The sequence below is a fragment of the Anolis carolinensis genome, chromosome 2 (genome assembly GCF_035594765.1).
Source record: "Anolis carolinensis isolate JA03-04 chromosome 2, rAnoCar3.1.pri, whole genome shotgun sequence".
NCBI classification, from domain to species: Eukaryota; Metazoa; Chordata; class Lepidosauria; order Squamata; family Dactyloidae; genus Anolis; species Anolis carolinensis.
The window spans coordinates 45883226-45904112 of NC_085842.1; the positions used below are offsets into that span (position 1 = coordinate 45883226).

General features: G+C 38.1%; 1 protein-coding gene across 1 annotated transcript in view; it reads left to right on the top strand.

Moving 5' to 3' along the window:
* The first annotated feature begins 2356 nt into the window (after window positions 1–2356).
* The window catches only part of LOC100554218 (uncharacterized), a 66694-nt gene continuing 48163 nt past the window's right edge, over window positions 2357–20887 (top strand). The window contains exons 1-4 of the mRNA XM_062969352.1: window positions 2357–2648; window positions 12994–13153; window positions 16817–16908; window positions 19020–19252. Of these exons, the coding sequence (XP_062825422.1) occupies window positions 2633–2648; window positions 12994–13153; window positions 16817–16908; window positions 19020–19252 (501 nt within the window). The 5' untranslated portion in view covers window positions 2357–2632. The remainder of the gene's footprint in view (window positions 2649–12993; window positions 13154–16816; window positions 16909–19019; window positions 19253–20887) is intronic.

Sequence of the window (20887 nt, forward strand, 5' to 3'; positions counted from 1 at the left end):
TAGGTTACAACATACCCTTATGCAACCCTCAAATGAATTAATGAATATTGAATATTTATATAACTCCTGAAAATATTCAAGAGTATGACTAGAATTGGATTCCTGAGTCCTACTAAACATAAAATGATGTTTGTGAAATAGCAGACATGTTTGCATTCCATTTGTCTGTCTAGAAGCTTAGATAATCCACAATTTGTCTACGGTAGATCCTTATAAGGTAGATGAAGCTTAAAAGATTGGTGACAGTCTCATCGTTACATGGAAAGCTTTGTGAGTAGAAATTTGGGGTCAGGTCTTCCTATTCAAAATCTAACCAATTTCTCACACTGTTAATCACTCCATCACATATCATTCCTTTCGAATCATCTCCAAATCCTTTATAGATTTATCATTTTATTGTCTATATTTTTATCCCACCTTTGCTTGAAGAAAAAATCACAACAAAATTGTGAAGCAGGTTAGGCTGGAAGAAAGCAACTTGCCTATGATCACTCAAAGATCTTCACCACTAAAGACCTCATCCCATGCAGCCTTCTCTCCATTTCTCTCCACTGCTGAAATGGAGTCCCATGGAGACCATCACATGATGCAAGGCCACTTTCAGTGGTTGCCTGCGGGACTCTGTAGCAGTAATGCAGAAAAAAAGAGAAAAGACTATGTTTTCAGGAATCAGGTGCTACCTGACTCACAACAAGAAAAGACGGATAGACGTGGGGAAAGGTTTATTTTATTTCATGTTAAAAGCATTGCATAATAAATAAGTTTAGAAGTGATAAAATAAAGCAATCACAAGCAGCTAAATAGTTTTAGACCAAAAACAGGCAACAGCAACCGCATTGTCCGTAGCTTTAAATAACTCCTCCTCGGTACGTGAGGCAGGACATTGTGGGCAAGCATACATATGCGGAGTTGTTTGTTCTGCTCAGCAGTCACACATGGCGGGGAAAGGTGGACAAAGAGCATGTGATAGCAACTGACCATTGCCATCACAGAAGATGGAAAGGCAAGGGACCTCAGTGGTAGGGAACAAAAGAAGATGCTTCTCTCCACTTCCCCCCACTTTTCCCTACTCCCCCCCACCTCATATGATGAAGTCCTAAGAGGTAATTTGAATCTAGTTCTTCTCAAGCCCTGAGAGCTACTGTGGTATAGTAGTTTATAGGTCTGTGCAAAATTATTATTAGTCTTCGTAAGTCAGATCAAATTCATTAAATTCATACTTATAACGCGATACTTGGCACATGGACATGGCCCACACCAAAAACTTAAAAATCAAAACTTATCCAATACTTTTTCATTTGAATTTTGTAAATCTCTGAAGCCTCCTAAAGTCAGTTTCATTTTCAGAACAAGCAACCAAGCAAAGGAAAGCTAAAAAGGCTGCCATTTCTTTTTAAATTAATGGCCTCTCAACATTAGGAAAGGGAGGCAACAGGGAGAAAGCAGAATTTTCTGGGGAAGAGAGTGAGAAAGCACAGAATTCTGGGAAAGGTAATTTGGGAAGGCAAGGAACCCTGTGCCAGAGAATTCAAAAGCCCCTCTCCTGAACTACATTTCCTAGAATTCTGCTCAGCATCTGAAGAGGGGCCAGCCAAGGGCAAGATGGATGGATATTATCCTTAAAGTGACTGGCTTGACCTTGAAGGAGCTAGGGGTGGCAACAGCTGACAGGAAGCTCTGGCGTGGGCTGGTCCATGAGGTCATGAAGAGTTGGAAGTGCTGAATGAATAAACAACAACATGCAAACTTTGAAAATTCCCCATAAATCCATGGATAAGTGAAATGTTCTGAAACTTGATGGGCTAACAGTGGTAAATGTGTTCTACCATTGTGGCATTAGCTGTAGAAGTGAAATTGAAAGGAGCTTCTGAAGTTTCCCCACTTGCACAATTACTATAACAAAAAAGTAATGAAATTTCATCACTCTCATTATAGTAATGGAAATTTCACTAACGATACTTTAGAAACACTTTAGAAATGAAAAAACAGCACCTCCTAATTTTGTAATGAGTTTTAAAACACTTTTTTCATCAATTGCACAGCTCTAGTGGTTTGAATGCTGGACTACCACCCTAGAGAGTAGGATTTAAATCCCTGTTTAGCCTTGGAAATCCAGTCACATGTGGAGAATGAAACACATTCCTTGGCTGGGCACATCTGGATTTGTGCAGGTAACAAGCAAGGAAAGCAGTCTCTTCTTGAAACCTGAACGACTCGATCCAGGTAAGTTTCCCCTCTGCTAGTTTCCCCATAGATTCCAGAGAAGGGAAACCTCTTGTTGCATAGGTCCCCATCTCTCATACAGCAAGGCACCAACAACTAGCTTGCATAAAACAAACACACACACACATGAGTGCTGCCACAAGGCACTGCTGTCATAAGTCCTTATACTCCTTACCCGCAGCACAAAAGAAAGTCCTGCGGGCATCATGCAGCTGGTGTTGAAAGCCAGCCAAGTTATTCTATAAGAGGGCCCTTGGGCTCCGATTGATACGCTTCATGTGCTGACAGGAGTGGCCCTGCCCCACACATGGAGAACGAAGCACATTCCCTAGTTGTGGACTTCTGGTCTCACGCAAGTAACACGCAGCAAGAATAGCTTCACTTTGAAGCCTGGGGGAATGCTATCACAATGCCACACTATACAGGTAAACATCCCCTCTCTCCGACTCTTCCATTGTTTTCAAAGAGAATGATTAAGAATGGTCCTCTTTAACTGCTTTCTTCTTTAGAATTCTCTTTATTCATATGTGGGGTTTTTTCTGGCATGAATTTTAAAAGTTTAATTAAAAAGTAAACCAACAGCACTTTGGACAAGTTTGTTCTGGATCGTAAAAGGATCACCTAGATCTGATCAACTAATAGATTTGATTTTGATTTATACTGGTCAGTTTTTATTAAGTATGTTCTAGAAAGTGAAAAATGAAAACAATACAACCTTGTGGGTCAGGAATTTTGGATATGACATTTGTTTAATGGTTGAATTATAAATCCTATGGTAAAGGAAATGATACTTGTTCAGGCCTTGGTGGTGGGGTTATGTGTTTGTGAAATGTTCATTGTTTTCGTGTTTTGTTTCACCGTAAGTTGTTAATGTATTTAAATAAAAAATAATTATAACAAAAAAGAATCACCTTATCACTTAAAATATATATTGCTTAGCAAACATAACTTATTTAAATATCTCAACAAAATGTTTCTGTTGCTCAGTGGAAAAATGAGTAGTTGAGAATTGATTGTTTTAAAGTGGATGATAGATGTTAAGTGTTACCTTTATAATAACAAATCAGTTATTATAATCCGTCTCTTTTAGAAAATAGCTGGACTTACTACTATATATAAAAACATCATTTGCAAAGTATACAGGACGCCTTCTACAGTATGTGAAGAAAATAATGGAAGACCTTTTGAGACATTTCAGGAATATAAACTCTGCTATCCTGAATAGGAAGCTTGAACAACCAGTATTTCCCCCCCCCCTCTCCCCCAACCTCAGCCCAAATGTAAACACCCTTTAACAGCTACTAATAGTTACTGTGGTTATTTGAAGCCTTAGTAAATACATTTATATTATATAATAAATGCTATAATGATAATTTTATCAAAGTTAAAATTTTAATCTTAAATTACAATTTTATATAAGGGGTTCAAATTGTTGTCCCTGTGCTGCACTGCTTGTCTTGTGGAAATACAGAGTTTCAAACTTTGCTTAAAGTTTCTCTTGTAATTTTGAAACACTCTCCACTATTATTATCTTTAATTGTGTTAATGTTGCATACATTTTTTGAAAAATGCAATTTTTTTCAAAAATCATAAGTTGTTTAGGATGTATTTTAATTTAGAATACCGCCACTTCTCTTCTTTGTCTGTAGTTAGAATATCCCATCATTAACATTCTGGATACATCTCAACTTTATTTTAAGTAAATGAAGAAAGCAAAAATCAAAACATTGTGTAAATCTTTTGTGAGGAGTTAATCACTAAATTTTCAATGAATGTCCTGTGTTTTAATATCTGTTCTGTGTTTTAATTATTATGTAACCAGCCTCAAGTCACGAGGAGAGGCGGGTAAGAAATAAAATCATTATTATTTTAATATGTATTTTATAGAAATACGTTTTAATATTATCTTTTATAAAAATACATTTTAATATGTATGTTTATAGAATTCTTACAATATTTGTGTGTTTTGACTGTGCTGTGACCCGAGTGAAAGGCGGGTAGGAAACAAAATTATTATTATTATTATTATTATTATTATTAGTAGTAGTAGTAGTAGTACTCTGTTTCCCTGAAAATAAGACCTAGTAGAGGTTTTGCTGAATTGCTAAATATAAGGCCTCCCCTGAAAGTAAAACCCAGCAAAGTACGTACCATAGATTGTTGTACATGGAAATAATGGACGTAACAAGAAGTCTTTATGGGATTCACAGTTTGTCTGGTTATGCTGGTTTGTGATGACAACTACTGTACAGTATATCATAAATGTTCATTTTTTGTTCAACAATAAATGTTAATTCTTCTTCATGGAAAAATAAGTCATCCCCTGAAAATAAGACCTAGTGCATCTTTGGGAGCAAAAATTAATATAAGACACTGTCTTGTTTTCGGGGAAACATGGTAGTAGTAGTAGTAGTAGTAGTAGTAAATACATATAATAGACTGATTAATGAACAGAACTATTTAAATCAATTACTGAAATGCTTTAGCTGTATATTATGTGTTACGGATGTATATACAGTTGGTCCACTATAGCAACAGATCCTGTGGCACAATGGTTCTCAACCTGTGGGTCCCTGGGTGTTTTGGCCTACAACTCCCAGAAATCCCAGTCAGTTTAACAGCTGTTAGTATTTCTGGGAGTTGAATGCCAAAACATTTGGGGACCCACAGGTTGAGAACCACTGCTGTAGCACAAATTCAACCATCAAAATCTTGATTCTGTCATTTTATATAAGGGACATCACTGTATAATTGTACTCAAGCATCCACAGATTTTGGTCTCTACGGGAAGTCCAAGGTCTCACTTTGTACATAGATATATTTCACACACACACACACACACATACGCACACACAAGATGCACACATAGTGTGTATATGTGTTTAACATGCACACATATATGCTCGAAAATTGTACTCTTAGATTACAGCACTGCAAATACTTCAGCTTAACATGGGAATTATCCGTATTGGCTAGAGATTCTGACAGATATAGTGAAAAAGAAACTCATGCCAATTCTGTGCATCATCTGTTTATATCACAAAGATTTTAAACAACATACCAGGGGAGCCTGCCTAAGGCTTATACATTGGTTTAAAATTTATGTATTCTTTTATTTAAACTATATACAATTGATTTGTTTTAATACTTATATAAATTTAATTCCATTGTAATATTTATCTTTTGTACTTTTAAAAAATTATTGCTTGTTACGCATCTTAATTCTGATTAAAAAGCAGGAATATCAGGTATGTTTTCCATGTAAGAATAAATGTCAACATTCCATTTTTATTTCTTATGCATGAACAATCATTAGCAGCCATATTCTTGGCTTTTGCAGTTTGAATATAAGGTAAAAATAATGGGTGTGGTTGATTGATGCGACCACTATTGAAATGAAAGCTTTATATTTGGCCACCCAGTCAATCTTCTGCTTGTTTTAGATATGTAGAGCTCCACCATCCCAAACAGTCTGCTCATGTTTCCAATGGGCAGATTGTCCATCAGATAGGCAGCTCAATGAGAGACCATTTTTAAAAAATATCTAAACTTCCTAGTGAACTCCTGAAGCATTATTAACAAAAGGAGAGATAAGAACAAACTCTCCTTTCTTTAATTTATACAAGGATCATTTCAATTTTGGAGCCCTTAGATTGATAGCTGCAATAATATTAACTAAATGATACCTTAAACCTAAAATGCTTACTACAAAACTAAAATGAAGCATGGGCTTGCCATATGATGAACATATCTGTAGGGGAAGTTTTGTATTTTATAGTGAGCTGGTATCTGGTGTGGCATGAACTAGGGTTTTAGAGATCTAGGGTTTCAGGAAAAGCTGAAAGAAGTTGTCACACACCAAGGTGGTTTATTCATATGGTGTTCTAGATTACTATCGCTTAACCATAAGGGTGAATAAATATTTACAGTCACAGTGCTCCTTTTTATCTGGAAATGATACAGCCGTGTATATGTTAAAAACACTCTCTTATCAATGTGTTGTCACTTTATACTTCTTCCAACTGGCGTCATGCATAGCTTGTACTGTTGAATCCCATGTAATGCCGCTGAAGGTTTTTTTTTTCATTTTGTCATATAAACACAAAGATTTGAAAAGGGAGACAATGTCAGTTTTTCTGTATTTTTATGTTACTCTCTGTGTGCTTTTCCCTTTCAAAAAACAATTGTGCAAAAATGTGTTTTTCTACAAAAAGAAGTATTTTGCACATAATGTCTAATCCTCTCCCCTCTCCCCACCCAAAGAATTATCCAGTGTTTAGAAATGAGGTTCATGCTATGTAAGTTGATAATTTCTTCAACTCAGCTTCATTGTGGGGTCAGGAGAGGCTTACTTGCTGAGCTGAAGAACATTTGTGAGCTTTCTTTTCATTTCCATCCTTGCTATCAAAAAACATTGTAGAGCTCATTGTAGAGGCCCAGATTACCATAATGGTTTTTGGAGCAAAATCCCATTTCCCAAAGGTAATAAACTTTTATCTGCTGAGAAAGGGGAAAGGTAGGGTGCATCTCGCTGCTACATCTTTTTCTAGCTAAAGGCACATTCTGCATGAAATGACTTGAGATCTGGTTCTGGCCATGTCACAACCCATGCAGAAGTCAATGCTTTTTAGCTGGCAGGCATTCTTTCAAGCAGTAAATTTACCACCTCTAACTTTCTGCTTGGGCAGTCTCTGCCATGTGAGACATAATGCTATATGCAGTGCAGGAAAGGGTGAAAAGGGAACTGGAGAGAATGTGGGAATGAGTTCATCCCTTTCTACACATTTGCTTTGCTAATATCATCTTAGGAGCACCTGGTGACGCAGCGTGTTAAAGCACTGAGCTGCTGAAGTTGTGGACCGAAAGGTTGCAGGTTTGAATCTGGGGAGTGGAGTGAGCACCTGCTGTTAGCCCCAGCTTCTGCCAACTTAGCAGTTTGAAAACATGCAGATGTGAGTAGATCAATAGGTACCACTCCAGCGGGAAGGTAACTTTGGAGGTGTCTAGGACAGCTCCAGCTCTTCAGTTTAGAAATGGAGATGAGCACCAACACCCAAAGTCGGACACAACTGGACATTAAGTTAGGGGAAAACCTTTACCTTAACCTAATATCATCTAAAATTATTCAACAATCTGTTTTACTAGCCATGCAGTTATGGAAGGAGCAGCTGAAGGCACTGGGTATATTTAGCTTTGAGAAAAGAAGGCAGAGAGGGGGCATGATAGCCATATTCAAATATTCAAATATTTGAAAGCATATCATATAAAGGAGCAGGCAGGCTTGTTTTCTGCTGATCTGGAGACTAGGCATAGAGCAATGGATTCAAATTTCAAAAGAAGATATTCTATCTAAATATTAAAAAAAATATTCATGGTAAGAGATGTTTGGCAGTAGAATATGCTGCCTAGGAGGGTGGTGGAGTCTCCTTCCCTGGAGATTTTTAAACAAGGGCTGGATGGCTATCTGTCAGGAGTGCTTTGAGCGTGTGTTCCTGCATGGCTCTTGGGGCTCTTCCAACTCATGGCTCTTCCAACTCTGTGATTCTGTGAAGGCATTCTGACTACCCTTCTATGCATTAAAATGCTTGGGGAATATTATTGCTATCTGTCCTGCCATTGTATCGTGGCTTTCTTATAGCACTGGGAATTATGAGGGAATTAAACATGATAGAATTTAAATCACAGTGGGTGAAATTCTAGTTCTTCTGGACCAATATCCTCCCCATCCTGCTTTACTGGGCAGCAGCCCCTTCCAAAAAACAGTGGTCTGTTCTCCAGTTGATCAGGGCACAGCATACTGATATTTCCATTTCCCTCCTGCCAGTGATTCCTTGTGTGACAATCAGAAGTAAGATCCAGATTGCAATTTTTTCTTACACCAGAGATTGTTGGGAGGAGAGGGCTGGAAACATCAGTAATGGTGTGCCCCATTTGATAGGCGAACAGAACTTTGTTGCACACAGTAGATGCTTCCCTGTAATGGAGGACTGGGGGACTTTTGTGACTACAGCAATTGCTCTTGTGAATACATAGGGATTGTGAATATGAATCAGTTGCAGATGCACGATTCTACATAATTCTATGTTATCCTACATTACCTCTTGCATAACTTTAGTTTATACATCTGTAAATGTGATAGTGAATTTCAGCCACTAACATTAAAAACAATTGTTGATCAGCATATTTAAAAACCCTACCAAATTAAAGGCTTTAAAAAATAATATATTTTTAATTAAATTTTCCAAAAACAAATGGTAAAAAAGAAGCCACTTATAGCAGACAGGAAAGGGGGCGAGGTATGAGAGGGAAAGAAAGTGGGGAAAGGTAGAGGGGTGAGAATGGGGTAGATAGACTAGGTGGGGGGAGGAATTAAGGGAGGGGAAGGGGGAGTCTGGGCCTTTTCTTAACTTCCATTCTTCTCTATAGGGTTGTCTTATCCATTTGTATAATTTCCATTGTTGATATTCTTCACTTCTTTTTGTCTTCTACCATAAACACGTATCCTTCTGTTTGTAGGCATTATAGCAATATTCTATTCTTTTCTTTTTTCATCCAATCTTTTACCGGTCTCCAATCCATCTTTTTCTTTGGTTTACTATGTGTTGTTGATAGCAAAAAAGTTAAGTGATCCATATTCATTATATCCCATACTTTCTTTATCCATTCTTCTTGCCTTGGTACTATTTTCTTTTTCCATAGTCTAGCAAGTACTAATCTGGCAGTTGTTGTTAAGTACATACATATTTTATCTTCGTTTTTCCCCCATTGAGTGTTGGTCATGCCCTATAGGAAATATTCTGGTAGTAGTGGTATTTTTATTTTTATTTACATTTATCGTGAATTTCTCTCCAGTAAGGTTTTATCTTCCCACAGGACCACCACATATGCATGTATGACCCTTTACCTTTTCCACATTTAAAGGCATTTTTAAAAACACACCAAACAGAGTAAGACAAAATCTCTGTCTTTCTTCATTAGGCAGTTAATTGCCATAAGCCTGCGTGAATGAAAAGAACAATATAGTTTTAAAGAGTTTTAATATGTTTAGCAGGTTGAATTGTGTAGATTGTTCTAAGGTTATTTTACTGACATCTTATGACTACTGGCTGGGTGATGAATGAATGAGTAATTGGAAACCTTCAGTTCAGGAACGAGTGATTGTGTGTGTGTGTTTGTAAGTTTGCATCTACACTGTTGAATTATGGCAATTTGATTTCATTTTAAATACCATGGCTCAATGCTATTTAATCATAGGTGCTGTAGTTTTACAAAATCTTTAGCCATCTCTGCCAAAGAGTGCTGGTGCCCCACCAAACTCAAATCCTGGAATTCCATAGCATTGAACCATAGCAATTAAAGTGGTGTCAAATTTCATTAATTCTGCCGGGCAGATGCATCCAGAGAGAGAGAAATCTTCACAAAGGCTATAGATGAAAATGATGGTGTTTTGTCGCAGAATGGATCAAGGATTTATATTTGAGAACTTTCTGCAAAGTAATCTGTGAATATTTCCTAGTATTAAGTTGAAATATACCCACAATTTTCATTTAAAACAGAGTGGTCCAACCTTTTAGCTACCTGAGGGCCAATCAACCTTTAGTATAGGAATGTGAGGGCCAGAGACATTCCAGAAAGAAAATGAATAACGTAATTAATATTAATTACATAATTAAAATATTAATATTTAATTTCATAATTAAAATAATTTTCAAATAAGAAGGGCAAGGACCAACAAAAATGAATTGGTGAACCGCATGCAACCCTTGGGCTGCAGGTTGGACCAAACTGATTTAAAATATAATATAAATTTCCAAAGGAAAGCTTGACATGTGCAATTTACTATTTTTCATTCCTATGGAATTTCAGAACCCTGAACTAGGGCAGGACTGAGTTATAAAACTTTGGATGCTACTGCTTTAATTTGTTGGCACGAGGCATTGCACTCGACCAATTAGGTGTGTCTTTGTAAGGGAATCATTCCAATATGTTAATTCATTGACTTCAAAGAAATGTTTCAAGAAAACATGTTTTTTCTTGTTCTTCTCCTCTTCTTTATTCATCTCTTTTCTCTTCTTTTTCCTGTTACGTGACAGTTTAATTTGAATTAAAAGCTGAAAACACAAACAATGCAAAGGAAGTATGCCACATAAGTATACAAAAAGATTATTATTTAAGAGCATGTGTTGCATTTTAAAAATCATTATATCAGAAAGGCTCTTATACAGTACATGTGAAAGGAATCTTGGAGTCTTAGCTAAAAAACTGAACAATGTGAGAAACTTCTAAGTTGCACCAATAGGAATATGGTGTCTAGATTGAGGGAAATATTAGTACTCCTCTATTCTGTTTTGGTCATACCTGGAATACTGTGTCTCATTCTGGACACCACCATTCAAGGATATTGACAAATTGGAATGTGTCCAGAGAAGGGTAAGAAAAATGGTAAAAGGTTCGGAGGCCAAGTCCTATGAGGAATGGCTTAGGAAGCTGGGTATTAGGCTGGAGAAGAGAAGATTAAGAGGGGACCTGATAGCCATGTTCAAACATTTGAAAAGATGTCACATTAAGAAGGGTGCATGCTTGTTTTCTGCTGCTCTAGAGATGTTGACATGAATCAATGGATTTAAATTGCAGGAAAAAAGATTTCACTTAAACGTTAATAAGAATATTCTGATTATAAGATCTGCTCAGTACTGGAATATGCTGACTTGGAGTTGCTTTCTCTGGAGATTTTAAAGCAGAGGCTGGATGGACTAGATCACCCTTGTGGTGTCTTCCACTTCTATGATTCTAAGACTGGCATAAATACAAGCAGAGGCTTCCCTACAATATTATTTTAGTCTCCTTTCTGCAGGAAGCTTTTGTTAGGAAAGTTAAAATCGAAGATGGTTGCTGTCTCATGAGCTTTTGTATTCTGGATAAGACAGCTGGAAACTTAAGAGAGTAGGTTCTGCTATTTGTAACTTAAAGAGAGATTTGATCAAGATAAGAGAGAAGTAGTTAGAGAGGCAGAAGAAAACAAATTTTACTAAGAATTGTACAAGAATGAGGATTGTGTAATTTAAAAAGTGTATAAATCCCTTTTGAGACAGAAGATGAATCAGTAACAGATAATATGGACCCCAGCTTTTGGGCACAATGTTCAAATGGATTCATGGGGAAAATATGGATTTAAAAGATATAAAATTTGCTCTGGGTAATAATTTTAAGAGGAAATATGTATACCTGGTATTTTACTCTAAATAGGATATCAAAAATGTCCAGGGATGTTTCAGATGTCAAGAGAAGGAGGATTATTTTTTGATGGATTTGCAGGAAAGTAAAAATGTTAACTTAAAAAAAACCTAAAAGTAGACTTTGCAGTGTTGCCAGAGTTGTTTTTGTTTGGTATTATGGATAAAGATTTAGATAGCAAATATGGATAACTTCTTAAATTCATGACAACAGCAGCAAGAATAGCCTTTGCTCCAACATGAAAATAGACTAAAACATAGAATCATAGAATCGTAGAGTTGGGAGAGACCTCACGGGCCATCCAGTCCAACCCCCTGCAAGAAGCAGGAAAATCTCATTCAAAGCACCTCCGACAGATGGCCATCCAGCCTCTGCTTAAAAGCCTCCAAAGAAGGAGCCTCCACCACACTCTTCGGCAGAGAGTTCCACTGCCGAACAGCTCTCACAGTGAGGAAGTTTTTCCTGATGTTCAGGTGGAATCTCCTTTCCTGTAGTTTGAAGCCATTGTTCCGCGTCCTAGTCTGCAGGGCAGCAGAAAACAAGCTTGCTCCCTCCTCCCTATGACTTCCCCTCACATATTTGTACATGGCTATCATGTCTCCTCTCAGCCTTCTCTTCTGCAGGCTAAACATGCCCAGTTTTTTAAGCCGCTCCTCATAGGGCTTGTTCTCCAGACCTTTGATCATTTTAGTTGCCATCCTCTGGATGCTTTCCAGCTTGTCAACATCTCCCTTCAACTGCGGTGCCCAGAATTGGACGCAGTATTCCAGGTGTGGTCTGACCAAGGCAGAATAGAGAGGTAGGATGACTTCCCTGGATCTAGATGCTATACCCCTATTTATGCAGGCCAAAATTCCATTGGCTTCTTTCGCCACCACATTACAATGTAGGCTCATGTTTAACTTGTTGTCCACGAGGACTCCAAGATCTTTTTCACACATATTGCTTTCGAGCCAGGCGACATCAACAATAAAATAATAAATTGGTAAAAGTACCATATTTGCCCAAATTGTTTTGTAAAGTCTTTTGATATGCAGGTTCATGTGTGTTCTTTTTAATTATATTTACCCTTTTCTTGAAAATTAGCAAATGACCAAAGAGCTGGATATTTCATACTCCTCTGAATGCGAAACTATTCATACCTTGTTGAGGAAATATATTTTTTGTTGAATTTTCAGGTTGGACGGGATGGCTCTTGTGATTTCTTCCAACTATGTAATTCTAGGACGATTTTCTAGTCCAACCACTGACAGTGTAGCTGTCTAAAGCACCCCTCAAATGTGGCTTCCAAAACAATGTTTAAAAACCTCCAGTGAAGACAGTCCAGTCATCTTTTGGAGTAGTCCATTCCACTATAAACCAGCTTTTCATTCTGCCTTTTATTTTTCAACAAATGAGTTATCTATTGGGTCCACCCAAGTTATTCCATCTTCTTCCCCATCTCCTTCTTTTTCCTCCTTCATCTCAGCTGAGAAATTCTGTGAAATGGAGATGTCTCACATATTTTCATTTAAACACTTTGATTTGTTGTTTTAGAAATATCCATTAGGTCCATAGCTGAAATGCTTAAGAGAGCCAGAGATATTGCACATCGCACTCCGGATGTTCCTGAAGAATTACGAACCTGCTTGCAGAAAGCTCTTGATGCAACAAGGGGACTGGAACTTTCCTCAACATCATTGGGCAGTTCTAACAGGTTAACACAACATTTATTTTTTACCTAAGTATGACAGGAAAATATTCAAATTGTGGGTGAACTCAAAATGACAACAATTTCAAACTGTTTCATTCACACTGAAATGGGTTGTTTGGAGTCACTGAATGAATTGGGGATTATTACAAATAAATATGCTTGATTATTTTTGAAATAATGAATAATAATGAAGCTGCTGCAAGCAAGGTCCCCTCTCCTCTGACATTCCTTCTGTTGATTGGGTAGAGCAGACTAATTTTTCCACTCAACTCCCACAAACAATATTTGGCTCAAGAAGGCATTTCAACAGGAGTTCTGCTTCTGACTCTCACAGTAGATATTGCTTGCAGGAGAGGGTTGAAACATCAGTTTGTTACGTTCTGATTGACAGGAGAATAGACCCATATCATACCAGCAAATCAGGATGAGGGGGTTTGGTCTTGGCCACAGCTTCTTAAACCCAATGTGTGGTTTTGTAACTTTATCTGGGGGTTGCACTATATGGCAGTGTAGATCCAACCAAAGTATACTTAAAGTCTAAGTAGGCTTAGACTATAGCTATGGTATCAACTTCATTATTTTAGTTAGTCTCTAAGGAACTAGAAGTTCACCTTGTTTTAATATTCTGGCTATAACTTTGAATTCTACTCCAATCAAATTATTTCTGTGCCCCTGGTGAGCAGGCCACTGAAGGACAATGCATTCAGCCCCCTCTCTCCACTGAGCCAAGGTACAAAAAGCTATTATTATCAGACCCCAGATCCTGCTACGCCATCATAGCTAGTAGATGTCCCATATAGGATTTTGGCTTTAATGAGAAAGGCACGACTAATCAGTAAACACATAATACATAGTACATAAAACATATATGCCATAGTTGTGGTTTTGATCCAGTAAAGCAAATCCTTTATGCACAGCAGACCAAAACTTTTGTCTCCAAATAGCTTACTTTACGATCATTAATTAATCTGCTAACTAAATTATGCTACAGTAACTAAACTAATTAATTAAGCTAATTTTAGGTATCATTAATTCAACTGTCTTGCTGGTACTCTCATTATTCCTTTCATAGCTACAGCAAGTCGAACACCTAAGCTTGCAAAATAGTTCCCATTTATCAGCACCTGTTCTGCGACGGGGAAGGAAAGTTGATTCTTTTCTTTGGAATTAACAATGTGTAAACTGTTCCAGTCTGTGGGTGATGGGAAAACTGAGTGTTAGTTTTGATGCTGAAATAATAGCTGAGAGTTGTTTGATTTGCACTAGTCAGGCGATAATCGCTACACATTATCTTATTAAAGTTATTGAAGCACGGGTGAGGGGTAGCAAAGAGGTTACCCTAAATGTCCTAATCTCCCAGTCTTGGAATTACTGAGTGTATCTGTTATGGGTTATGAATTCTTTCTCATATCATGGAAGATGATGTGGGGAACAGAGCCGAACCAGATGATGTGGATTTCAAACTGGCCTGGAGGCCTGCGTGCCCAAACCTTCTGGGGTTCATTTTGTTCAGTTAGGAAGATCTCACTTCTTTTGAAGGTTGAGGGAAGGAAATATTTGGTTATTCAAAATCTTGCAACTGACATGGTGAGGTTGCCCTGAAAATCAGCTACACCAAGTGACATTGCCTATCCACCACTTTAACACACAAAAAACATGTGACAGCCATGCTGCCTACTAGATAGCTCTAAACTAGTCCACTCTCCAAAATGGGCAATGATCTTTTCACAACACAATCCCATATTTCCACCAATTCAAACAAAGAAGTCTGGCAGGGCAAGTAGAGAGGCTCAAGATTTCTATTTGGAAACCAATGGTCTTTTCACACTGCACAATTATAGTGTTAGGAATCCTCTTTAACTGCCATGGCAACATCCTATGGAATCCTGAAATCTGTGGTTTAGAAAAGAATACTGAGACTTCTTAGCCATCGAGTTTTAATGCCTCACCAAACTACAACTTCAAGGATTTCAAAGAGGAGAACCATGACATTTAAAATGATTTCATGTGAAAAGACCCCAATCAGCCTTCGACAACACACAGACCCCAATCGATTTCTATTCTAAATATGAATGTGAATTTATCCTGAGAAACAAAGCCACTTTAGGTGCTTCCAGATATCCCCAAAATGTGAGATTTAGAAGAGGGGCAAAAAAACCTGGGACCTCAGAGCAGGTCTCCACACTGACCTGCCAGTCCTGTTATTTCTGAAGTGTGTGTCATCTAAGACTGCCTGGAGTTGGAAATCAATTACCTTCTCAATCACCTTGCCCCCAAAAGGAAGGTTAGACACTGGTCTTTAATGATTAAGGTCCAGGGGATCTAGGGAGGGCTATTTCAGCTGAGGTCTAACAATTACTGCTTGTTTTAAACAGGATGGAAATTTCCCCTTCCTGACAGATGCTTTCATAATTTGTTGTATTTGAGATCAAATTGCACCTCCTCCAGAAAGCAAGTTGTCCTCCTTACTAGCCCCAGTAGCTTTTGAAAGTAACAAGATTCAGTCTGATTCATCACACCTATAAAGAACTTCATTCTTACTAAATTTTTAACTAACTCCATAATGCTAAGTTTTGCTTAAAGGCAATCTTCATCTTCAATTATTACTCCTGATATCTGGAAATCAGAGCTACAAGACTTTTGAGTATTGGTGTTCCATTTGGATCTCACGGCCAGAGGCGGTTCAACTACCTGGCCAACTAGGCAGTTGCCTGTGGCACCATCTTGTTGGGGACACCATCGAGGCAACTCCTGTCTCCTGCGGCCTGCCTCCGCTGCCGCGCCTCCCTCCACAAGGAAGGAGCTGAGGTTGGCGCTTTGGGGAGCAGGAAGGCATTCGGGGCTTTGCAGAGCAGAGAAGCTGCCAAATGCCTTCCTGGCGAGGCCTCACCAGGAAAGCCTCACCAGGAAGGCGTTTGTTGGTTTGGGGAGCAGAGAAGCACCGCTTCTCTGCTCCCCAAAGCCCCGAACGCCTTCCTGGCGAGAACGAATGTCTAGATTTCTCCTGTTTTCAGAGTGTTGTTCTTTATTTATTGTCCTGATTTTAGAGTTTTTTAATACCGGGGGTTATCTAAGTCCACACTGCCCTATATCCCTGTTCAATATTTGGTGCTAAATTCGCAAATATAGTAATTCCTACATAACATTACCATGTATTGAATTGTTTTTTCTGTTGATTTGTTGTAAAACATGATGTTTTGGTGCTTAATTTGTAAAATCTTGATGTAATTTGATGTTTAACAGGCTTTTCCTTAATCCCTCCTTATTATCCAACATTTTTGCTTATCCAATGCTTTTATTTTTCAGTGATTGGTTTTTTTTGGGGGGGGGTGCCAAAATTCTGTTCGCCTACACTTGAAAAATACCTAGGGCCGGCTGTGCTCATGGCAAATCAATAACACTCATTTCCCTGATGGATGGAGGAGTCTGGGAACTATGGTCCCAAAAAGTAAACCTTTCAAGCTCTGCTCTACATAAAACCCAACCAAGCTATTGGGGTTCATAACTCACAAACAAATTTTCAGGCGATGAATTATATATGCTTATCATGTGCTATGTTTTTATATATAAACTTTTCATGAGGACAAGTGTCACTTGTGAGTGAGTACCAGGACAAGAGGGATGTTTACAATGAGTTGGTTTTCATCATTTTCTCCTTTTCATCAGGACAACATCCTCTGTGGATTGCCATCAAAATGACCTATTTTGTGAAACTAAAATCAAGACTAAGGAAGAACAACCCTCATGTGATGCAGAAGGTGAACACTTTGGATTATAAAACAATAGAATGTTACTCATATTAGTTAACACAGAGTTGAATGATCCAGTACCTATGAGTTCTGGATCAAAAGCTCTAGTTACAGAAGACACCTTTACTTCATTTTGGGGGGTAATCAACTTTTCTCACCCACACTACATGTCATCCCATTCAGCAGGGTCCTCCAGTCCTTTATGGGGTATTTTCAGGGGTTGAAAGATCTCCTGAAAGAGTATAAGATGGAGCAGACCACTTCTGACATCCTTAAATTTGGACTTTGCATCCATATAAAACCCAAGTCTCTTAAAGCAGCAATGTTGGCAGATCCCATCTACAAAGTATGTTTGGAATTTGTCTCTCTGAGTAGATCCATGAAAGAGAGAGGTATGCTCTGGCAGATGAGACGTTCAAACATATATACTTTTTGTTGTTGTTGACTCCTGTTAAGTCTACTTCAACTTATGATGATCCAGCGGATGAAAGACCTTGGGGTTACCTTGTTTTCAACACCCCTGCTCAGTTTGTTCCTCTATAAAGATACTCCAGCAAATATCTAGAATTGTATCTCCCAGGTATTGCCATATTTTGAGCAATATATTGTCAAAACAACATTGAGAGTGCATTGCAAAGCATTCATTGTTCAAAGAACACCAGCAATTATAAATTTCTTAAATTGGGTTGTTTTTGAGGAATAATTGGTTCTTCTCTTGACTATGCACAAAGACCTGTGCAACAAAGTAAATGTTTCCTTGATATATATCATGTGGCTGTATATAAAGTTTTCTCTTAATGACAGATGGCAGAGAGTGTACCATGGTAGGAAATTAGTACTCCCTTCTGTCTACAGAACTGGACCCCTACCTACCGAGACACATAAATAGGCATTTTGATAGTTTTCTGTTTGGCTTGGAGATTGTTTGTTCTTGAGATAATGTGTCTTCCAGAGAAGAACAAATCTCTTCTCTCTTTTGATTTCTAAAAGTGCATGAGCTTTTATACAGAAGGAACTGGGCCAACAATTCATTGCTCAAAATATCAGTTGTCCTTCTCTAACATTGGTCATGATTATCTCTACTAAATCTCACAAGATTTGGACAATTGGCACATAGATACAAGGAACGACATTTGCATAAACATCCTGAAGCACAGCCAACAATTTATTTAGCCTCTGGGTTCTTTCCTCATGATGCTGATGTATTTGTAGGCTGGCCATGTGCATGGTTTGACTTTTAAAAATGTATGTCTGGCTTGTAATAGCAGCTCCTCTTTCAGTTTGGGCCTTGTCCCCTTCCACACCACTTTCCTCAGAATTACTTTGGGAGCATCTACACCAGTGCTTCTTAACCTGCGGTCCCCAGATGTTTTTGGCCTACAACTCCCAGAAATCCCAGCCAGTTTACCAGCTGTTAGGATTTCTGGGAGTTGAAGGCCAAAAACATCTGGGGACCCCAGGCTGAAAACCACTGATCTAGACTGTAGTATTAATGCAATTTGTCACCACTTTAACTGCCATGGCTCAATGTTATGGACTCCTAGTTTGGTGAGGCCCCAGATCACTTTTGTAGAGAAGGCTAAAGATCTACAGCTCCCATGATCACATAGCCTTGAGCTATGGCACTTAAAGTGGTGTCAAACTACAATAATTCTACAATTTAGATGGTCCCCTTGTGATTAGGGGCACTCCTTTTTGTGGAATTGCTCCAGTTGATTCATAACAACGCTTTCCAGCATTGCAGGGGCAATTCTCATGAAGGAGGAAGACTCTCTTCTCCACAACTTATTTTCCACAGGAGAAAAGCAAGCAAAGCAATATCAGAGAAAAGCAGGACTACAGAACTTTCTATTTTCTCATACAATGTAGAAAAAAAATTAAATTAGGAAAGGTGAATAAATTCAGCTAAATACTGTGGAGCTATGGCAGTGTAGTACTATACTTTATTGTAAGCTATCAACCACATTATGACTAATGTTGTACTTCAGTTCCCATCCTCCTCCACTATTGGCTTGCTGTCTTTGCTTGCGGGGGGATATAGTCCAGCAGCATGTGTGGAGTTATCTAACCCTTGCAAAGATTTGAAGGGTTTGCTTTTTTTTGTTTCCCTTTGTGTCTAGGCCAACTTTATAGAATGCTGGTGCAGATGATGAGAGCCAGAAGAATTTTAGTAATAGGCATGTTCAACTTTCCATGCCTTCTGGCTATGGTTGATGTGGTTCCAGATGATGGGAAGATAACTCTATGTGCCCCACAGTCATATTTGGGAGAAGCCACCCAGAAAGCACCTGATTTCTTATCTCATAGGAAGAAAATAAGGGAGAAAAATGGACCTATAACAGACTCTCTTAAGGTATCATTTTGATGTTTATATTGGACATCTGTAGCATAATAATTAATTAACAACTAAACCACATCTTATATCTGAGGATATCAGGCCAGTTGTATAATAAAATCTGTTTAGAACAATTTAAAAGAATGGCAATAATTTTAAGACTAAACATGTATGAAATATGTTTAGCACTTATCATAATTAAAAACTGGTTAAAATAATTTTGATTTGAAGGACACCAGTGTTGATTTGAAGGCCTTTGGGGGGGGGGGGAACAGTATTCCATAACTGGGGAAAACAACAATTGCAAGTCAGTTGTAATTTGACATGTATTTTATTAGAAGCCCTTTCACACTATACAGTTATAGCACTAAGATTCCACTTTAACTGCCATGGCACGTTTTTAAGGTTGATTTTGGACTAACATTTGTAGACTTATACATAAGTATACAAGGTAATTGCTCAAGATCTGGGAAGTTCAGTTTTGGACTCCAACTTCCCAAAGCCCTCAGCCAACACACAATGACTGGGGCATTCTGGGCATTGCCCAAGTTCTGTGGTTGCTAATATGATATGGGCTCGATGTAGCTTAATTTCTATTCATGGTAGAGTTTTAAGTTTGGCTTTCATTGAAATGATAACTAGCTATTTAACCCTTTTTTCTGTCATGATGATGTTGTCAGGGAATAGAAAATATCCATATCAGAGAATAATTTTGGCAACTATGTCAATTGCCGGGGGGGGGGGGGGGGAGGGAAAGAAAGCATATTACAGATCACCCGCAATGTGTAATGATGGAAATCTTTGACTCCCCACAGAGAGTGTGAAATTAATTGAACTGCTGTTGCTCTCTAGTGCTCATTTTGTGTAACTGAATAAAAATTACTTGAGGCAAGCAAAGTACATATGGTGTGAAGATTAAGGAAGGAAACAGGAGGACAGCCAAGCATGTAAGTGAAACCTTTAAAGGAGACTGCATCATCATCACCATCATCATAATTATGTTTTGCCCAGACATGAGAAAAGGTTAAGTGATCCAAATAGTCAAAAGGAATCTGAAAGAAGAACTTCTTCAGATATGCTCAGTATTTCAAAATGGGTTTAACCAATATCCAATATGCTCTGCAGCATGGACATCGTAGGAAGTGTATTGCTTTTTCTGTTTTAACCCCACAAATCCAAAATGTGAAGAGACTTCTAAAATACATGGCAAATAAGAGATATAAGGCAACTCTGGAATAGCAAGAAGCAAATAAATACAGTTATGAATCTTGTTGCTAGTCCCAGTCAAAGTAGACTCATTGAGTCCGCTGTTGATTAGTCAGTAAAAAAAAATAGGTCAATGGATCTACTCTATTTGTAACTAACAATAGGATTCAAATTATGTATGTCTGTCCATGTATCTGTCTGATATTAATATAAATATATTTTCCAGGATATTTAGAAAGAAGGCAGTGGCAACAGCATCATTTAACCTACTCAGAACTTAAGGTGCATTTACACTGTAGAGTTACTACATTTTGATAGAACTTTAAATGCCATAACTCAATGCTATGGAACCCTGAGGGCGCTTCCAGACATGACTTAAATTCACACTGAAATGGGGTTAAAAACCCCACGTCGGAATGGATTTAAAGCCCCACAAGCCATCCAAAA